This window comes from Myodes glareolus, chromosome 13 (genome assembly GCF_982192425.1).
Source record: "Myodes glareolus chromosome 13, mMyoGla1.1, whole genome shotgun sequence".
NCBI classification, from domain to species: domain Eukaryota; kingdom Metazoa; phylum Chordata; class Mammalia; order Rodentia; family Cricetidae; genus Myodes; species Myodes glareolus.
The window spans coordinates 74,178,759-74,200,319 of record NC_142038.1 but is presented as its reverse complement, the minus strand read 5'-3'; the positions used below and the strand labels follow the sequence as shown (position 1 = coordinate 74,200,319).

General features: G+C 43.5%; 3 protein-coding genes across 15 annotated transcripts in view; 2 read left to right on the top strand and 1 right to left on the bottom strand.

Annotated features, from left to right (window-relative positions):
• The window catches only part of Ttc39c (tetratricopeptide repeat domain 39C), a 90,303-nt gene extending 87,978 nt beyond the window's left edge, over window positions 1–2,325 (top strand). Inside the window, exons 13-14 of the mRNA XM_048447950.3 lie at window positions 625–663; window positions 1,950–2,325. Of these exons, the coding sequence (XP_048303907.2) occupies window positions 625–663; window positions 1,950–2,039 (129 nt within the window). The 3' untranslated portion in view covers window positions 2,040–2,325. The remainder of the gene's footprint in view (window positions 1–624; window positions 664–1,949) is intronic.
• Window positions 2,326–4,327: 2,002 nt separating this feature from the next.
• Window positions 4,328–19,051, top strand: Cabyr (calcium binding tyrosine phosphorylation regulated). 7 transcript variants are annotated; one of them, XM_087896243.1, is made up of 6 exons: window positions 5,942–6,422; window positions 8,727–8,899; window positions 9,002–9,055; window positions 14,574–14,915; window positions 17,737–18,339; window positions 18,715–19,051. In XM_087896243.1, exons 2-5 carry the CDS (start codon window positions 8,752–8,754, stop codon window positions 18,333–18,335), a joined length of 1,143 nt encoding a protein of 380 aa, XP_087752369.1. In that variant the 5' UTR covers window positions 5,942–6,422; window positions 8,727–8,751; the 3' UTR covers window positions 18,336–18,339; window positions 18,715–19,051. The 7 variants fall into 7 exon arrangements, with proteins under 7 accessions (XP_048303900.2, XP_048303901.2, XP_087752369.1 ...); XM_048447948.3 differs by having other exon boundaries at window positions 5,943–6,422; window positions 18,966–19,051; XM_048447943.3 differs by lacking the exon at window positions 17,737–18,339 and having other exon boundaries at window positions 4,328–6,422; window positions 14,574–15,736; window positions 18,966–19,051.
• A 217-nt stretch (window positions 19,052–19,268) lies between these two features.
• Osbpl1a (oxysterol binding protein like 1A) overlaps window positions 19,269–21,561 on the bottom strand; it is a 177,718-nt gene continuing 175,425 nt past the window's right edge. For all 7 annotated transcript variants that reach the window (XM_048447930.3, XM_048447932.3, XM_048447933.3 and 4 more), the window contains one exon: window positions 19,269–20,315. In XM_048447930.3, the coding sequence (XP_048303887.3) occupies window positions 20,213–20,315 (103 nt within the window). In that variant the 3' untranslated portion in view covers window positions 19,269–20,212. The remainder of the gene's footprint in view (window positions 20,316–21,561) is intronic.

Below are 21,561 nucleotides of genomic sequence, written 5' to 3'. Positions count from 1 at the left end.
TCTGACCTCTACCCTCTGTGCAGAGAATCCCCCCCAAATTGCATCCACACACATGCATACAGAGATGTGTAAGTTAGCAAATGAGTAATGGATTTTTGTTTGTTTAGTTATAATCAGGTTTCACGAGTGCCTGAAAACAGTGACTCAAATTCTTTGAGTTCTTTTTTACTAAGACATAAAAAAAGGTAACTATCACACATTTGGATTGAAATTTGAAGCATTGCGTCCTTTATTGTGAGGGAATATTTACTTGTCCCATAGTCTATCTCAATGTAAATGGGCATCGGCTCCGAGACGGCCAGTGTCCCTCGCTCAGCAGGTGTTGGGACGGACTGTTTCCAGCTGAGCCCTTGCTTATTGTTACTTTAAGTTGTCTAGTAAGACTTTCAGCCCATAACACTGAGCTGAAACTGTTGCCTTTCGTGCACCATATTGGACCATGAAAAATTACTTGTCAAGTCATGCCTTAATGGAAACTAATAATTATCTTTACATCAGAGAACAGTAGCCTTTGTCCTTAGCGCCCCCTTGTGGCTCCAATGGATTGTTCTGGTTGTGTGTCCTCTACTGATAGATTTGCTGACATTGCTGTTAAGACACAGTATGGTTTTCTTATGTTCACAGACTGTAGGAAGAGGCAGAACTCTACTCCTTCAGGCCAAGGTAAAAAAACCACCTCAGTCCGCCTTCTTCTCATGGCTGCTGTCACCTTCTTTACCGCACACCTGGGTCTGAATTCAGGAAATCTGGAAGTGTTGATCCCTGTGTATCTAAGTACCTGTGTAGCTAAGTGAATCCATGAGCACTTGGTTTTGAAAGGGAATCTTCGAGGTTATAAACTACTATATAATCATTCAGCCTGTTTATAAGTGCTGATTTGGTGATTTTTTTAAAAAGATTTTATTTATTTATTTTATATTTTAAAAAATTTTTATTTTATATTTTATATAAATATAAAATAAATAAAATCCTTGTAATGTAAATATATATAAATATAAAATAAATAAAATTCTTTAAAAAAATCAAAACCAGAGCAACTTGTAAACAGACTGTGTGTGTATGTGTGTGTGTGTGTGTGTGTGTGTGTATGCATATATGCACTCTATCTGCATGTACTCTTTGGTTCCAGAAGAGGGCACCAGATCTCATTACAGATGGTTGTGAGCCACCATGTGGTTACTGGGAATTGAACTCAGGTCCTCTGGAAGAGCAGCAGCGCTCTTAACCACCAAGCCATCTCTCTGGCCCCTAGTTTTGGTGTTTTGATAAGGAAAATAAACTTTATTATTAGGATTTTTGAATAAGTCTTACTGTGTTTCCAGTATTATGCTCCTGGGCTCCAGTAAGCTTCCCCTGCTTCAGCTCCTGAAGAGATGGGGCTTCAGTATTATATTACCACACCTAGCTCCAAGGACAATTAACTTTTGATTTCATAGATATGTTTAAAAGTATTTCTTATTTTTATTTTTTGTTTATGAGTATTTTGCCTGAATGAATGTATGTGTACCACATGCATGGCTGGTGTCCAGAATGACTGCAAGCTGCCACGTGGGTGCTGGGAATTGAACCTGGGTCTTTTGGAAGAGCAACCAGTGTTTCTAACTGCTGAGTCCATCTGCTGAGCTGTCTTCCAGCCCCTCCTATGTTTTTGAAGAATTTCTTAACAATGACCTGCTTTGAGTCCAGCTGAAGACTACTATTCCAGGAATAACGAGGGGATTTTCCCAAAGAGATCTTGCAGTCCCCGTGACTCCCCCTCTCAGGTGCTAGGGTCCAGCTTGTACCACCACTGCTCTATAGCTGCTTTACACACAGCACCTAAGAGGATCAGCTGGCCGTGAGGTCTCCCATAGGAAGTAGGGCGTAAAATGCAGTGTGCGCTACCCTGTGACTCCCTGTGGACAAGCCTGCCTAAGAGTCCACACTCATCTTTTATTTGGCCCTTCCAGGAGGATTTTTCTGGCTACGACTTTGAAAACAGATTGCACGTCCGCATCCACGCTGCTCTGGCCTCTCTGAAGGAACTGGTCCCTCAGTGAGAAACTCCAAGTGACCCCTCTGTCCCCTCCACCCAGGGTCAGCACTTTGAAAGCAGAGGAGAAAGGCCTTTGAAGATGAGGTTCTCTCCTGCAGACCACCTGTACCAGGGGTGGGTTCCGTGTCGCTGACGTATCAAAGATCCCTCTTTTAAACATATAGCTTCGGAGTAATAAAGATGTTGAAAATGATAAAAAATAACCTACCTGGAGAGGGTTAAGTGACCTTGTTCAAACATTTTAGTTTTGTGATTTATTATTTTTAAAATAAAATCAAACTAAAGATTCACCCTGTGATTTTTGTAGGAGTGCCTACATTAAGCATCATCCGAGTGGGCTCACCATATACTGTTCCACATATAGCATGTCTCTTGTGCTTAGATAAAAATTAAAGCATCTTTCTAGTGGTTTACTTTATCCTGGAAATATTCCTACAACATCTCTGCACAACCATTCTTGGCTGGGCCTGGTGGCACACACCTAATCCCAGCACATAGGAAGCAGAGGCAGGTGGCGTCTCTGAAAAGAATTCTTACTCTTGTTTTATGTGCAGCGAGACTTGGGTTCAGCAGTGGGAGCCGACTCACTGCAGTCAGTCACTCATACCTCATGGGGCAGTGGCTAGAACTCAGGCCTCGAGACCAGGATCTGGAAACTATTTTATATAAAACGTGTAAACCCAGAACCCCATGCTTAACTCATCAAAGATAAAATGCTTTGCAGCTCAAGCTGCATCATCGGTCTACATCCCCAGAGCTGGGAGGTGGCTCAGGTCTACATCCCCAGAGCTGGGAGGTGGCTCGGGTCTACATCCCCAGAGCTGGGAGGTGGCTCAGGTCTACATCCCCAGAGCTGGGAGGTGGCTCGGATCTACATCCCCAGAGCTGGGAGGTGGCTCAGGTCTACATCCCCAGAGCTGGGAGGTGGCTCGGATCTACATCCCCAGAGCTGGGAGGTGGCTCGGGTCTACATCCCCAGAGCTGGGGGGTGACTTGGGTCTACAACCCCAGAGGCTGGGAGGTGGCTCGGGTCTGCATCCCCAGAGCTGGGAGGTGGCTCGGGTCTGCATCCCCAGAGCTGGGAGGTGGCTTGGGTCTACATCCCCAGAGCTGGGGGGTGGCTCGGGTCTACATCCCCAGAGCTGGGAGGTGGCTCCATCATAAAGCGCTTCCCACACAAGCATAGGATCCAAGTTTCTGTCACCAATACCCACATAAAAACAACAAAAGCTAGGCATGCCTCAGCACAGATGTAATCCTAGTGCTTGGGGAGCAGAGGCAGGGGGATTCCTTGAGCTCCTCACTGGCAAGGTAGTCTTGCCGAAACAACCCAACGTTGCTGAAACAGCTCCAGGTTCAGTGAGAGACTTTGCCTCAAGAAACTGAGGTGGCGAGTGCCAGGGGGAGGTCTGAACTCGACCTCCTGCCTCTGCATACACAAAACATATGCACACCCTACACGTCCATCCCTAGGTTGTCTGCACAAGTTCTCTAGACGGAGGCAGCAACCCAAGGGCAGAGAGAAGCTTGCGTTCACAGTCAGGAGCATGTCCCTGTTGCTGAGCCTATCAGAAAAGCCATCTCTAGTTGACTAAGGAGAACCTACACTTCAGGAGTTCTGCTGTGAAGATTATATGATGACTAACTTTCAGAAACCCCTTAGCACGGCGGTTCTCAAGGTGTGCTGTGACCCCTAAGGAGGTTCGAACAACCCTGCATATAGGATATTTCCATTCTGATTCCTAACAGCCGCAAGATTACAGTTATGAAGCAGCCACAAAATTATTTTATGGTTGAGGTCACCACAGCATGAGGAAGTATATTAAAGGCTCTGACTTGGAAGGATGGGGGTTCCTAATATGGCACTGAATGGGTGGGGTGTCCTTTAGTGGTGGGGTGTCCTTTAGTGGTAGAGTATTTGGTGTGCAGAGGCCTGGGTCCCACAACACAGCAAACACATTTCAGTCTTATTTGAGGAAGCAGTGTCTTTGATCAAAGTCCTTCCTCACTGACGCTGTCTGTCCCATCATCTGTCCCTTAGCCCCATGTTGGCCCCTTGCCATTAGACTATTGCCGAACTGTTCATTTGACATCCTGATGTGGGCCTTGTGTGGAGTGAAGTTGTAAACCAGGAAGATTACAACCCTGCATTCAGTAGTTGAGTACATCCAAGAAGCTCGGAGCAGGGAGTGGGTCTTAAGAGAAACTGATGGTCTCAAATACTGGAACCTGGTAACTAGAGAGAAGACTATCATACATTTTAAATTTATGGCCGTTGCCAAGTATTCTCTTCTTGCCTATAGTGTGTGGAAGATGGTTCTGTCACAACCTTCTGAGTCATGAAGCTTTGCTTTAGTTTGTCTTTTTTGAATGTTAGTTCAAAACTTTTTAAAGTTGTTATTCTATATTCAAAGGATACATAAAGTCCCATACTTTCAAATTAAATAAATTATAGATTACTTTAAAATTGTTTATATTTCTGCTATTGAGATTTCCAATTTCAAACTATCCTATGCCATAGGCTCTCCAATGGACATTCCAGTGTGTAAATGTCAAACATGTTTTGAATTACCTTTGATGAGAGAATGAATATTTTATGTATGCTAAATACATTTTTGTAATCTGGCAGACTTGGAGGCATGGTCTAGTGATGACTGTATTATGTACTTTTCTGGAAGGTGTAGTTAAGATTTTTATTTTTATAGAGTTAGGTATCTGTATTTCAATGCATGGTAGATACGTTTTTTGAGTAAAGAATTATAACTTTCAGCTGTCACAGATTAGGATATTATTACAGAATTTATAAACCAATTAATTACTGATTCTGCACTTTTTATATTTCTGCCAACTAAAATTAAATGGCAAAGTCTGAGTTTTAACACACACACTTTGCTGTGTAAACTTTTGTAGCTGATTTCTTTAAGCAAATCATAGTAGTGACAAGCATTCAGATTTGCCCTCATATCTGTGAAGACAACTTTGTGCCATTGTGTGGTGGTCTTGCTTGTTTGGGTGGAACGTACAACCATCAGCTCTTGCCATAAAGACAGTAGGGAGGTTTACTCTGAACCAAACATGCGTGACCACGCCCAGAAACATTAATCCAGATCACACGGAATGATACAGAAGTCACAGAACAAAGCCCAGTTTCAAGTCAGTGCCTGTGCCTGATGCTCTGGTGGGGATATCAGGTAAGTAGCTTACTGCACGGTGGTGGAGTCTCAAAGCCAGATTAGCGTCTGTGTTGATGCAAACTCCTGGACTCTTTAATACATTCAAAGACGTTTTACCCTACACCCAAAAGGATGTTAAATCATAGAGGCGGGCAACAAAGAGCTAGCAAGGAGACTAAACATAGCCCAAGATAGACTTGGTCTTTGATCGGTACTACTACAATTCTTCACAACATTGAATCAACAGCTTTCCTTCCAGGGAGCTCCAGTTCATAAAGGAAAAACTGGACTTAGATCACTGCAAGAAAATGCCACAGAAGCTGGTTGGAAGGTGCAGAAATCGAGGACAATGGGAGCAGGAGGATGGAACGCTGGTCCCGAGCAGATGCAGTCCCCTTGAGACCATGTGTGAGAGAATAACCGGGAGTGCAGTGCAGTTAGTAAGACCCTGGAAGGCTGGTCCCTGTCCTGGTTGACTTGGGTGTGCGATGGGGCCTGAGCCTAATTAAGGAGAAAAAAAGTGTCAGGATTGCTGCCACTCCCTATAGGCAAGCTTCCCAAGAGGAAAAGTCTATGCCGTGCCTAGTAATTCCCTCTTCACTGTATTGCGTGGCAGATCTTACTCTTTGCAAAGATCTCAAAAAGGTTAATATAAAGGGGTTGCGGAGAACGGAGGCAGCAACGTCAATACAGCCAGCTGTACGTGCAGTTTCTCTTCCCTATACATAAATGTTTGTTGTTCTTGTTTGAGACAGGATCCCATGTATTACAGGATGACAAGAAATCTTCCTGACCTCCTGCCCCGACCTCCTGGACCTGGGATTACAGGCGAGCACCTGCGGGCCCTGTCTTCTGAGGTGCTGGGGACTGAGTCCAGAGCCTCTGTCAAATGGGCTGCATCCTCAGCCACTGGTCCAGTGATCAAATATGGAGCCGCAGCCCCGTGGTTAGAGCGTGCCACTTCCGGCCGCCGGAGGGTCAAAAGCAAAGACGTCTTCTCCGGCTCACTCCATCCCCCGCCTTTGTCCTCCGGTTCCTCATTGGCTGGGTCGATCGAAGCCTTGCCTCTTTCGGTGGGCCCCAACAAGGGGGCGGAGCTCTGTGACGCACACATGACGCACGTAGGGGTATAAATAGTGGGCGGGCAGCGCGCTCTCTCACAGGAGCCGCCGGCGAGGGGGCAAAGAGGAAGCTTTATTGAAGCCGGAGAGAAGGTGGGCCTAGCCTGGCGCACAGGCGCCGGCTGAGCCCGGAAGGCAGCGGGCCGAGAGCAGCGGGAGGCCGCGCGGAGGGGGAAACGGTGGTCGGGCGGGAGTCCCGCGGCCGAGTATGGCGCGGAGTGCGCCGTCGATGGCCCCGAAATCCGCGGACAAAGGGCCGCCGTGTCCCACCCCGGTAGTGTCAGAGGGGCACATTCCAGAGGATGCGGTTTTATAGAAAGATCCCTCCTGGCAAGGGCTTCTGAAAAATGAAGAGCTCTCACTCTTGAACAGCCTTCCGTCAACTGGGTTGGTGAGAGGTCTGATGCCACATCGCTGCTGCCCCCGCCTTTTCTCAGTCAAGAATGTTCCTAGGAACAGTCACACCCCTAAACCGTGACCTGGTACTAGCACCATCTCACTGCTGCCGCACGGTTGGTAGTACTAACTATCTCAGGATGGGTGCTGTAGCTGCTGCTCCACTTTGCCCGCCTGCCACTTTGAAAACTGCTCCTGGGGTGTTTATTTGAAAACAGAACCAAAAGCATATATACATATGTATATTTATGTGCGTATGCTTATGTGTTGTAGATCACTGCCATTTAGCATGGTAAAACTGCATTTGCCCCAAAAGATGGCTTAATTTGGTAACGCACCTGATGAATAAGGGACCAAACATTAACTTTCGGTAATGCACCTGATGACCAAACATTTAATTGCAGTCTCAAAAGTTTTGCTTGGGTCAAAACTTGTTTTGGCAAGAATGTGAAAGGTGCTTCTAAATAAAAACATTTTGCTGTGGCATATTGTGTTTTTATTGAAAGTTGTCCCTTGATATATTGCTACAACTAAACCATGCCACTTAGTCCCATGAAACATTAAGGGTGTTAGGGTATGATTCACTGTCAAAGTAGTCTGCTCTTTATCAGTGCCCATGGGAAGCATTCTTAAGGTACTTCTGTCTAGAACAGCTGTGATTTCCCCAAAGCAACTGATTTAAAAAAAAAAAAAAACAAAACTCAAAGTCTGAATCATGTTAACTTCTCTTTCCTATCTGGTGGCTCCTTGGTAGCTCAGGACCCAATTAAATATCCATATTTAGGAAAGCAAAAGACTAGCTGGCAGCACTGGGTTTTTTTCCCCCGTACTAAAAAGATTCAATTTTTAAAACTTACTTGCAAGGTTCCACGTTTCAGAGTGAACACACAGTTTAGGGCTGACAAACTCTAAACCCATGAGAATTATAGGTCTAGATGTGTCCAACTTGCGGTCTGTCTTAGGATAGTCTCTGATATTAGGATATGAGTGTAACCCAACATGTTTGTATATAACAACCCAATGTCAAAGGCTGGGACAACCCCTAGCAGCTTATATAACACTCAAGGTACCACTTGACAGTCATCAAGGGAATGGATGTGGTAGCCCAAACACTCAGGAGGCAATGGTAAGTGGATCTCTGAGTTCGAGGTCAGCCTAGTCCACAGAGAGGGTTCTTGGTCAGCCAAATCTGAAGGGGGAGGGTAATTTGATTAAGGAAAGAACTCTATATTAATGGGTATGGCATAGTCCCACAGATACACCTAACATTAAAAAATAACTCAGTGGTAGAGTGCTTGCCAGGTATTATGGAAAGCCCTGGGTTCAAATCCCAATACCAAAGAGAAACAAAGCAAAACTTGTGTACTAGAATGTAGGAAATGTGTCTAGGAATATATTAGAAAAAAATGTAATTTTCTTGTAGAAATAGTTTTGCAACACTGTACAAAATTAGTGCCTATATATGGGCATTATTTGGAAATACATTGCTTAATTTATCTTTATTGAAATATTAATTGGATTTTGTGTGTCTTATTTGGACATAAAATGTATCATTCTGTTAATCTTGGCAGGGCATTTCCGAGAGAAAGAGAGAGAGAGAGACTTTGAGTATGTATGTGTACATGTGTATGCATGCCACTTGTGGAGGTCAAAGGACCAATCTCTAGCTAGCATTTACTCTCTCCTGCTGCTCGTGGGATCCAGGGATTAAGCTCAAGTCCTCAGGTCTGTGGGAAAGCACTTTGACTTGATGAGCCATCTCCACTTACAGTCTCTTAATGAGTGCTATATCGCTTGCTTGTGCATAGTAAGCCAGTGGTAGTGGGTTTTATTCTGTAAATAATTACCAAGAATTGCATCCCATGTTACCAGAATAAATACTTAGAGATGAGAAGTAAAACTAATAATTTTAATAGATTTGGTTTTAGGAACTCCAACTAAATCAAAGAAAATTCAATAAATGTAATGTACAGTGTAAGATTTTGTTTCTTTTCCTTATAGTTGAAATTACAGACATCCTGCCAAAATGATTTCTTCAAAGCCCAGACTTGTTGTACCCTATGGCCTCAAGACTCTGCTTGAAGGAGTCAGCAGGGCCATTCTCAAAACCAATCCGACAAACATCACCCAGTTTGCAGCAGTTTATTTTAAAGAACTCATTGTGTTTAGAGAAGGTTTGTATTGCTTTAGCTTCTGTATTTGTTGCTTTGCAAAGCCATTTTAAATTGAAAAATGTCTCTATTTGACTTCCTGCATTTATTCATTCATTCATTCAGGGAATTCATCTTTGGATATAAAAGATCTGATTAAACAGTTTCATCAGATGAAAGGTAAGTGCCTCAGAGATGCTGTTTCAGCAATGTTGTCATTACACACTTGGTAACACACGTTCATAATTATGCCAATGGATTCTTCATCAACCACACCGGTGTTTTATGTCTGAGTAATCATACCGGTGCTTTGTGTTTTTACTAAGTCATGTCTGGCTTATTTTAACATCAGGATTTCCAGTTTAGAAGGTTTTATGTCTTAAAAATAGGTGTGTTGCAGGAGGAGTACTCAGGACTGAAAATCCAGGTTGGTGGTAGAGCTCTTGCAAAGCACACACGAGGCCTTGGTGTCCGTCCTGGACCACAAGATCCACTTCTTAGTGATGAAAGTACATGATGTCTAGGACAGTGGAGATAGCTACGATTCACATGCTCTCTACCATGCACACTTTTAGGGAAGTACAGCGGACTTTAAGAGAACTTGTACTTCATAGTAATTGTAAGGGGAGATCTGTAAAGCTGTGCAGGTTACCATCAATTATTAAAAATGCTCCAAAATCCAAAATGAAAATGAACACGATTTAAGTCTCTGGTTTAGAGTATTTCACATTCCTGGGTTTCAGATTCGGGAGTCTCTGCTAATAGGCTATGCAAATATTCTAAAACAGTTTTTATAACCCTCAAAATCTGATATATCGGCTTCCAGGCATTTCTGATAATGAGTACTCAAGACATATATAATATATATAGGGGTTTCAGTGTAAGCTTAAGCATGAAGGTTAGAAGAAAACCTGCTGTTCAAAAGAAAATAAGACATACTCTTACGTGAAGTCCAGTCTACAAGAGATCAGCCGTCACTGCCATACGCCCTGCTAAGAGAGTGTCTGAGTAGACGTTTTATGGAGCAGTACTTTTCTCCATGTCTGGGGCACCGTGACAGAGTAGCACACATATGTAGCACACACCGTGACAGAGTGGCACACATATGTAGCACACACCGTGACAGAGTGGCACACATATGTAGCACACACCGTGACAGAGTAGCACACATATGTAGCACACACCGTGACAGAGTAGCACACATATGTAGCACACACCGTGACAGAATGACACACATATGTAGCACACACATTTGTAAATTGAATGTGACAGCATGAAACAGAGAAGACCGAGTAGCAACAAAAGAGCTGTAGGAAAAGTAGGAAAAGGCAACATTTACACAATGAAACATTTAGATAGTTGAAAAAGATGGGATTTGGCAAAGGATGCATCTAAAAGAATGGTGAGGAAAAGCTGCTCACAGGATTTTGTCAAGAAGTAAATGACCCCGGGCTGCCATGGGAAGGAGCGGCATACATAGTTCTGACCATACTGGCCGATCAGTAACAACTTTGGATGACTGGAGAGTAGTTACCCTTAAACTGTCAGTTAAAAAAAACCATATTTTTTTAGATTTATGTGGATGAGTGTTTTCCTGCATACTTGTAGTGATACAGACGCCACCTTCTGCAGAATCCAGAAGAGGGCGTTGGATCCCCTGGGACTTGCAGTTAGTTCTAAGACAGCATGCAGATGCTGGGAACCAAACCCGGGCCCTCTGCAAGAGCAATGAGCTCTCTTAATCAGTGAGCCGTCTCTCCAGCATCTCTGCCAGGTTTCTTTTCATTTGCTTATGTTTATTTGTGTGTGTGTGTGTGTGTGTGTGTGTGTGTGTGTGTGTTATGTTATGCTATGGCACACGTGTAGATCAGCAGACGATTTTTGCGAGTCAGGATTCTTTTATGTGAGTCCTGGGGACCAAACTCAGGTCATTAGGCTTGGTAGGACCTTTGCTTCAATGCTCCAAACCATGTCATTTTTGTGAAATACACCCAAAACAGGAAATCAAGATTAAAAATAGGAGACATAGGCATTTGAAGGAGCAGAGAATGAGGTGTACAATATTTCTAGAATATTGTATTGTCTAGTCTACCTGATTTCTTCCAAGTACCTGATGACATTAACTAATCATAAGAAGCTGTAAGCTGTGGGATTTGCTTGTATAATCTTTGCCGCATATACAAACCAAGCACAAGAACATTGCTTTCTATATCCATGATCCTAGTTTCTCAGTCAAGGTTTTTGTGTTTCTATGTTCAAAACGAGAGCTACATTAGAAAATATTGTGAGTGTGCAGGCTTACCCTATTTCATAATGGCAAGACTGGTTTTTATGGTGGAAGATACTACCTGACAGCATTTTGAGATTATTTATTTATTGAAGATTTTATCCACCATTCATTTTAGCATGTGGATTTTGATTAATAACATGTAGGTTGTTTTTGCATCTCAATTTTTAAAATTAATGTGGAGTAATAGAGTAACAAAATTTGTAGGCCAGCCATACTTTTGATGGAATTAAGGAGATATGGCTGTTTATCTCTTCAAATAACTACAGATGTCAACAAACAGGCATACATACAGATAAACTAAAAGGAAGCTCACAGTGTGGTTATAAAAACAGACTGCCTTTTAAGACAGTGGTAACATTGCTCGTCCTGCTGACTGGAGACGTCGTGAGGCAATATGAAAGTAGAATACAGTTGTCCGATATCACCTTGGCTCATTTCTCCTCCTTGTCACCACAAATGGCTTCTTACTAGACAGACTGCATCTATCAATCTGGGTCCTCCTATAGACAGACAGCATGAGGTTCCCATGCATTACATTTCCTCTCCTGAATGATAGCTCCCTGTCTGCTGACTGGTTTAATTCTCTGCTATTCTTATGACAGCTAAAAATAAATCTAACCATGTGTCATTCATCCAAGTACAACTTGCCTTGTGTGAATCCTAGGTTTAAATGTGGAGGTGGCGCCTAAAATAATACATTGCTCGTTAATCTCAAAGACAGAGGCCATCTCAGGCTTTCAGTGACTGTGAAAATGAACCTCTCTAGGAAGACTTAAGTCAACTGACCCTCATTCTGCTCTTTCAGTGTCTCCAGTGTGAGGCAACACCAACTAAAGACAGCAGCAGGCATTAGACGCCAGTATGTGTACAAGAGCTAGCCGCTGAGGTATCCCTAGTTCACCTACCTCACTCCTGTCAGACGGGAGCATGTGTTTCATGAAGGCTGGTCAGTGCGGATGTTCTGTTCTCCAGTTCTCAGCAGTAGTTTGTCTGCCCAGCAGCATTTCTGTGTGTTCCCAGTACGTGTGGAGAGCGTACAGAGAGGAAAGTTCTCTGCGTGTGTCATTTACCTGTTGAAATTTCTTTCTGGGATTTTTCCTAGAAACCATTTTTGGTAGGCATTGAGAACCAGAAGAGGTTAATCATCTTACCATGCACAGTTGGTAATGGAAGGAGAGAGAGCTAGACATGAGAGCCAAGTTCGCCACTCTGACCTTCCAGTTTTCCAGAGTTTAGTGTCTTCAGAATGGCCATGGCTATATCCATGGCCATCATGATATTTGCCTTGGGCCAAGTGACCACTGTTTGGTATTAGGATAGGTTTCTTTTTTGGCATGCTATCCCATTTCCGTCATTCTTTTGAGGCCTGCAGAAAACTACTTGTCAGTCATAACAGACCCCTGAGTTTGGAGGCACAAGTCTGACCTCCTGGCCACATTTAGTAGTTTCTATATAGCTGTTACCTTCTCACCAGGGAATGGCGGCCTTTTCTTTCTGTCCCTTGCCATGGCTAAATCAGCTCTGGTACACCTCTGGGGTGAAAGGAGACTGTTCTTTATGAAATCGGGTAATTTACTATGACCTCAACTGTCTGAACTCAAGCCAAGTTATGATTTTATGATTGATCTTCTTGTCAAGATGGAGTAGTACTGCTTTATCTCTGCATCCTAAGCATAAGAGTAACTACCAAGTTAGGCTTATTCAAGTTAGGCTCAGAATTTGTGAACTCTGAAGATTTTTTAAAAATTATTATCACTCAAAATTGTGCACGTGTGAGTGCAGGTGCCCAAAGGTTGGATCTGCAAGAGCTAGAGTTACAGGCAGTTTTGTTTCTGGGTGCTGGGAACAGAACTTGGGATGCTGAAAAGCAGGAAGCTGCTGAGCCATCTCTTGAGGTCCAAACTCGCAACATTTTTATTAATACCGTTATTCTTCTGCTTTTATATCTATAATATTTATGCTTAAATTATCTCCTAGTGAATTTAAGTTTTATGCACTGTCATCTACCAGAGTCTTACATGTAAGAGAATCATTCTATCAGGTGTGCTGGTAGGGAAGAGAGTGTTAAAGGGCCGTACAGCTCTGTGGTAGAGTACTTCCTTAGCACACACAAAGTCTGATTGAATCCCTAGCACGAGAGATGGGGAGGACTGGGGCAGGGGAGTCCTGCAGAGATATTTAGATAAGTGAGGTGAATGTTAGTAGTTTTTTTTTTTTTTGTGGCTTTTCTCAGCACATGAGCATTTAGTATGGCCATCTGTGTCCAGAACTAGACAGTTAACTGAATTTACAAACCAGCAGCAAATATGGGTAGAAACTCTGGAGGATGCCTTCCTTTAGAAAGCAATGTGAACATATGGACGACATACTTGTGGTTTTGAGGATAGGGTCTTAAGGTTCTGTAGCTACAGATGAGCTCACAGGCCTGTTTGGATCTTCAAACCTTTGACCTGAAGCAATCACTTCTCACTTTCCCTGCTGACTTTGTGTTTTCTGAATGAGGAATAGGCAAGACAGTTAGTAGGGTGTGGCTTCTGACCCTCAGAATGGGTTTTCTCGGGCACTGAGCATTCAGTGGCTACAATTCGTGGACATAGGAATTTCTCTTTTCATCTGGGTCAATATGACCATGGCTTCATGACCACATGTCACCTGCAAGTATATCATGTTTCCTAATGTGAAAACCACAGATGACAAGTTCATTGCATATTTTGCACACTGGTTTTCCTAAATGGAGGAGTGCATCTGTGTGTTCCCTCTCTAAGTTATGACACTAACTGAAACTGGAATAATTTGCTTTCCACATCTGTCTTTAGTGTTTCCTTTGCTCACATTTTGTCTTTTTCTATGTGCATGTTTGCAATGTGTGGTCGTGGGTGCATGTAGAGGTGCAAAATTGACACTGATCACAGCCACTATTTACTGAGGCACGGTCACTCACTGAACCCAGAGCTTGATAACTCCAGTTTGCTAGCACACTCAGGGCTGCCTGTGCCTCCCTGCCTCACAAGTACTGGGATTTCAGATGGCATTCCAGTCATCCTGCCCAGTTCTCACATGGCCAGGCCAAGTCGCACTTTATCTGCTGGGCCTCTCTCCTCGGTGTCACACACACACCCCTTTTTGGTAGGACAACAGACCAGGAGGGTTCTAGTTTCCTTCCTTTTAGGAACTGAATATCAGCTTAGAGTAGTATAATACTAGCTTTACTCTATAATATATGCTGGTCATTTATTTCTAAGGAAATGAATTGTTTAGGTGGATGTGAGCCTGTTACAGGTCCATGCTAATGCAGATGTTGCACATAGATCTGTGTATATTGGTATTTGAAAGTTCAACCTACTGTTGCTTTATTTAAAATATTTTGAGAAGTGTTTGCTGATGAACTCACCTGACTGTTACTTTTAGTGGAGAAATGGGCGGAAGGAGTGACACTGGAGAAGAAAGAATGTGTGAAAGAACCGGGAAGAACGCCTCCAGTTCCCTGCGAACCTACACGAATGGAAAAGTCCACAGACACAGAGGAGGACAATGTAGCTGGACCACTGTTTAGTAACAAAACCACCCAGTTCCCATCAGTTCATGCTGAACTCCAGCCTGAGGAGACAAGTGAAGGAGTTTGGGGTCCTTCTTCCAAACCAGCCACACCGAAGACCACCACCCCACCGTCCTCACCACCTCCAGCACCCGTTTCTGCAGAGTATGCCTATGTGCCGGCTGACCCAGCTCAGTTTGCTGCCCAGATGTTAGGTAATGTTCCATCCACATATTCTGAAGTTTTAATGGTGGACGTGGCAACGAGTACCCAGGACTCACTGAGTGCAGAGAGTGATGAAGAAGTCGTGGTGTCTGCTCCTCTGGTGTGCTCTGGAGAGATGTTAGCAGTGCAGGTTATGAGCCAAACATCTGCTCAGGCAGTTGTGGGTCCTAATTCTGAGGCTGAACCACCAAAGGCTTCCTCAGCCCCCTTGCAGGGTGAACAAGAACCTCCTGCTTACGATGAAGCTCCTGACACTCAGGTCACATCAGCCTTTCATGTATCATCCGTATATAACGATGTGCCTGTCAATGAAGGAGTTGTCTATGTTAAGCAGATACCGGGATACGTAGTTATCCCGTTTACTGACCAAGTTGCTTGTCTTAAAGAAATTGAGCAGTCACCACCAGTTAGTCCCAAACTTGTAGAAACCAAGACTTCCTCAGGCATGTCTAAGATATCTGTAGAGTCTCTGCAGATTGTCCAGGTGGAGAATACCCAACACCAGCCCTCAGTACACATGGAGGCAGAAGCTACAGTTCTGCTCTCTGACACTGCTTTAGAGGGTCAGCCCGAGGTACCTGCAGAACCCCTGGATGCAGAGGGCTTTGTCAAAAGAGCCTCTGAAAATTCTCTGCACTTTGAAGTGGAGATCGTTACCATAGACCCTGACAATCCTGGCCAGGAGGAGTCAGGGGAGAACGCTGCACCCTATTCATCCGGTGACCCTTTCCCTCCTGCGCCAGGAGGCTTTACTGATCCTGAAATCCAACCAGATGAGGAAGATGCACCTGAACAGGTTTGATGAAGCCAGGTAAGAAAATTAGATACTTGCACATTCATATACTGCGTTTCAGGTAACATCTGTATTCAGTAACCATATAAGTTGGCTCTTCTGCCAACTGACCAAAGTCCATTTTCAGGTTATTTAAATGCCATACCTAATTAAAGGCTTTGTTGTACTTAAAAATTTACTATTATGAAAATCACACGGCACTGTCAAAGCTGGATTCTTTCTGCACACGTTTGTAGGCATGAGAGTCTGTTAGGTTTTTAATACCCGTTTACAAAATGGTAATTAGAAAAATGCAAAACTGAACACTGCGTTTACTTGGGCTGTGGCATTTAAAACATGAAAGAAATGGTGGTGTGGCTGACTGCTTTCGCACTGAGTCAGGAGAACTATGCAATCAGGTTTGGGATGCTTGCTCAGACACTGCTTCCTACTTGGGACCTTCCTGTGGCTGAGGGAGCAGCATCACAGCCAGATGGAGAAAGGACAGGCTGGATGGAACGTCTGTGGCACAGGAAACCAGCAGGAAGAATGGCTGCACACCTGAAAACAGTGGGTGCAGTTCACATGCATGAACCCCCAGACACACCAAAGCCAAGCTGCTTTCTGGGGAGCTTTACCTCCAGCTGCTTTTCCTCCTGACACATAAGCGTTATAACCCCATCTCCATCAAATTATGGCGTGTGGTCTGCCTACCCTTCTGCCTATCTGGATATTGCAGTGGCCCTCCTTGGGTATCTGAAGGGACATGAATGAAAGAAGCCTCCCATTCCTCTTGCAGAAATTCTCAGCTCTGACTCAAACCAGAATAATATAGGGATATTACCAAAGCAGGTGTTGAGCAACCAAATTCTGACTGGCAGTGTGACAGATTCGCTACAGCTGGAAAGGCAGAGGGCAGTGCTGCATTTACAGCCTGTGCGGCCGGTGTTATCTGTGGCTTGAGCATCACGTCAAGCAGAGTCACTGTTTTCAGGCACTTAGCTGTTACTGAGGGACAGTTGTCCTTAGTGGACAAGTTACCAAGAGAACTCAAGTTTGAGGTCTTAGATCCTCTCATCTGGAAAGACTGAAGATTTGGATTGTATTTTTAGTAATCTTGAGGACAGAATTTGTCTGAGCCATCAAAAGCACCACTGAATCCATGCATAGTTTAACTTTCTGTGAAATGGATGGCCTAGTGTGCAAATGGATGGCCTAGTGTGCAGAACTGAACTTGACACGTCTGAGTCCCTATCTTTGGCAGCCACACTCAGCAATATCAAACCCTTGCTACAAGCTGACGGACGGCTCTGTTAGCTCTCTCTGTGTTAGAGTGTCCACCAGCTTTCTGCTGTCTTTTGAGGCATATGGTGGTGCCCAGCCTTGGCTAAAATGAGTGCTCTCTGGGATCTGACTCCTAGATGAGGTAGCAGATTGAAGATGGGAGGTGGCAGTGCCTGTCAAAAGACCAGAGATATTATTAGGTGACATGTAATGTCTGACTAGGTAGAGAAACTGCTATGCAGATGTGCTTATATGATTTCTCACTGGCTTTACATGGTTGATGTTTATTTTTGGTAAAGTAAAAAGTTTTGCTAACTTTCTTCTGAGTACCATGTGGAAGCCATATATAAAGCTTAAGATTCTTGTTAGGCATGGTGATACTTCTAGCTCTTGGGAGGCTGTGGCAGGAGGACTAAGAGTTCAAGGCCAGTCTGGACTCACAATGATACCTTGTCTCAAAGAACCAAAACAGTGTAAGAGTCTGGAAACAGCAACTTAGAATACAGTTGCTTCTTGAGCTGCAACTCTGCTGTCCCTGCCGTTGCTGTGGGTTCCTTTTCCAACTGTTGTGGATCACGCTGTTCCTCCACATTACCAGGCACAATTTCTGTCGTCCTCTCTATAGCATGCTTTATGGCACATATTATTACAGTTGCTTATTTATATGTAAAAAAAAGATTTACAAAGACATGACTGTGCATAGTGCCTGGTACAGAGACCAAACCTTTAATGCCTGCAATTTTTTTTTTTTATAGCACTAGCAACAAGCGAAGCAGGACAACCACCACCATATTCTAATATGTGGACACTTTATTGTCTAACTGATATGAATCAACAAAGCCGCCCATCACCGCCACCTGCACTGGGGCCTTTTCCCCAAGCGACCCTCTATTTACCTAATCCCAAGGATCCACAGTTTCTGCAGAATCCACCGAAAGTCACTTCTCCAACCTATGTGATGATGGATGACAGCAAGAAGACCAGTGCCCCACCTTTTATTTTAGTAGGCTCCAATGTCCAGGAAGCACAGGATTGGAAGCCTCTTCCTGGACACACTGTGGTGTCACAGTCAGATGCCTTGAAGAGATACGCTGCAGTGCAAGTGCCCATTGCTGTTCCTGCAGACCAGACATTCCAGAGACCTGCCCCCAACCCCCAGAATGCTAGTCCTCCTACAAGTGGACAAGATGGCCCCAGACCGCAAAGCCCAGTCTTTCTTTCTGTTGCTTTCCCAGTAGAAGATGTAGCTAAAAAGAGTTCAGGATCTGGTGACAAACGTACTCCCTTTGGAAGTTACGGTATTGCTGGCGAGATTACCGTGACTACTGCCCATGTCCGCAGAGCAGAGTCCTAAAAGAGTAGGTAACCCTTCCTACCGTGACAGGTGGGCCTTAGCACAGCTGAGCCTTCAGCACTTAAGGGCTGGGGATCCAAACACTTGAGAATGAGGGGGTATACTTAAGCTTATGTGCTTGGCTTTCAACTACAGAGCTGCTAATGAATGCCCAGCCACCTTTGAGTATATGGTAGATTCTTTAAAGTGAGGATAATCAATGTTTAAGAAACAGGGACAGAGACGGTCTGTCCATGTAAGAGATTAACAAAAGCTGAAGTAACAGCTCTGACAATTGTATCAAATTTTTTTAAATTTAATTGTGGCTAACTGGAATTTTTAGACTTCTTTTTTTATTCAATTGGGCATAATATCGAGTCTCTTCCTTTGGTATCAACAGTGGGCAAGTAAAACATGGACTCGAGTGGAGGAGACAAGCAATGTATGTATGTGTAGTGCTGCCAGGCATGCAGCTAAGGAGAGCTATGGATTCCTAACAGTTAAGCCACTGTGATTGGGGGGGGGGGGGGTTGGAGAGGTGGTATTTCAGTTGTGTAGCCATGAACATAAGCATGACCACCAGGAACTGCTAGGATATTTTTGATTTATTTCACGATATATTTAAACAGTTCAATGTCTCTTCATCAACAGATGCTGAAATGATGCTGTTTGAGTCAGCATTCAAGGTGGAGTCTGTCACCATGTGAACTGTATCAATAAACTTCCTGCAAGCATAATGCTTTGCATTGTTGCTTTAGTAACTTAGATGTACAAACTACCCTACATTGTTCAGCTCATACATGTACAGTTTTTCCAGTCAGGATATCTGGAATTCAAATAATAAACACAGTACCTCTGTTTACAGTATCAGCTAGGCAGCAGTCTCTCTGGCCCTAGAGACATCTTTTGGGTGTTAGGTTATAATATCAGCAGAAATTCTGAAAGCATTCACACTTTAATATTCTAAAGCTTTTATTTAGCATCATTATAACACTTGTTAACTTTAATACAATTAAAGTAACTTACTGGAAGCTACCTAGGCCCTCTAGGGCAAGTATCTCAGTCTGGGATTTGGTTGGATAAATACTATAAGATTACCCCAATTAAAGGGGCAAAGCTACTGTACAGTAGGTCTCCAGTACCTTGCAAACTCAAAATGCACAAGGCCTCCTCGTACACAGATTATAATACACGAGTGCAGCTTAATTTCTCTGTGGCATCTGCCATTGGAAGTTGAAGCTTAAAGGTTTGTCATTAGATAATGGTATCGATTAAAATCTATTTCTAGGACATTTTTGTGATTTTCAGTTCAAAATAAAATTTGTCTGTGTAAATTCTAATGAGAGTGATCCCAGAATGTGGAAGAAAATTCAGAGTGATAAGGAGATACCTTTCCAGTTTAGAATTTTCAAGTCTGGAATTCCCGATTCTGTCCCACCCCTCTACTCTATTTTGGAGATGGCAATGTAGAATTGAGAGGACTGATTTCCCTGAAAGGCCGTCTTACCAATTTAGTTCTTGTAAAATGACAACCTTTACATTTGAGCACATAACATTGTACAGAAGAATTTTAAACATTTCAAAGCTACACCTAAGCTACTCAAGCATAATAGCATAAAAATATTGACAATAACTTGATTTTTGGATCACTATAGAGTCCCATAAAGCTGAATGTTAGACTACACAGCACCTCCAGCAGCTGCTCGGTTCACAAAAACAGGGCTCCAGGGAAGCAGGCAGGAAGCCAAGAGCCTCGCCTTCCCTGTGACCTTCACCAATGCCATCACACCCTACCTTGTGGGATGAAATGGAATTTAGGAGTAGAAACCAAGGGAAAATTTAAAAACTTAAGCTTAAGACTTATGTAGATTAGCCAAACACCTTGACTTCTCTGCACTTTAATAAATATCAGGCAAATTGAAGTAGTTTCTGTCCCAGTAGCTGCCAGAGTAAATCCAGTCCTGTGCTCCATTGTAGGGGTTAGGACCTTGATGGAACCACCTGTCCAATGAGGAAAGATAAAATTTAGAGAGCAAATGACTCAGAATCCACAGAACACTGTTGTTTAACTTCTAGTAGTTGGCCCTGTGTGTCATGTATTTCCTCAGAGACCCTAAAGAAGTGACTGTTTCTAGTCAGAGAATATATGACCATATATTCATTGCTACGATGAATAGAGTTGCTACGATCTACAGCAATTGGCAGTGAGTGCTACTCACTTGTCCTACTTGTGATCACCCTTGAGGCCGCCTTCCGCCTTCCATGACACCATCGGGAGCACACACCTGCAGCAGGCAGGGTGGGCGGTGCTCCCTCCGGTTACAGGTGAGCTGACTGGCAGAGCAGCTCCACCTGCTGCCGGATGCAAAGGCTATGGTTCCCTCTGCTATGCTACACACACCCAGTGAGAGCAACCCAGTCCAGACTTCACGGGGTCTCAGTTGGATTCCTGGGCTACATCTAGCTTTCATTTTAAGCTGTCCTAACTATCCAGTGAGCTGTCCACACCAGATACAGCAGCTTTTACACTGTATTTCAGAGTTTAGGGACCTGGGGTATACACAAGGAGGGAAGGTGAGGAGTGCCTAGGTCCTGCCCCTTTACTCAACCATAGCAGCCATTTGACACCCACACATTCTTTACTCATTCTTTGGCAAAAACTATTATGTGAGCAAATCCAAACACTAGGGGTAGAAGCTGTCAGTGCATTTGTAGATTTTTTTTGTAAGATGCGAAACGACTATCATGTCTATCAAGCATTTTGGAATGCTTGCAAAATATGCCCATGTTGGCTTTGATAGTTAAGTGAGTCACGGAGCAGCAGTTACAAGGGACTCTAATAAAACAGGAGACTAACAAGCAATTCTTAGCCCAATCAAAAGTCAGATATTTGATACTGTCCAAAATATTACTTTTTCTAAACCCTAATTCCATCATGTGTAACCCCTTGTATTTAGAAAAGGCACTATCTAACTTGATGATGCATTATATATGCACATATGAATGATCCTGTAATTTACTCATAGATGTGACCAAAAAAATGTGTATTTTCATGTCCAAATCTAACTCTGGATTGTACTTTGCCTTTTCGATATTGAAAGAATGTTGGATAAGGAAAAAAGATAAATTAAACTAATCTCCCCTGTAATGACTGTGTGAGAACGTTATAACCATAACTCCTCAATCATTTCTCCTGTCACAAACACAATTCTTGATTTTAACACTTTAGAGTGCTGTGTCCCTCTGA

Bases quoted from the DNA above. Each gene is read 5' to 3' on its own strand.
- Cabyr (XM_048447943.3), top strand. From the start codon at position 8,752: ATGATTTCTTCAAAGCCCAGACTTGTTGTACCCTATGGCCTCAAGACT. The intron at 8,900-9,001 runs GTTTGTATTGCT...TCATTCATTCAG, and splicing joins ACTCATTGTGTTTAGAGAAG to GGAATTCATCTTTGGATATA. The intron at 9,056-14,573 runs GTAAGTGCCTCA...TGTTACTTTTAG, and splicing joins ACAGTTTCATCAGATGAAAG to TGGAGAAATGGGCGGAAGGA.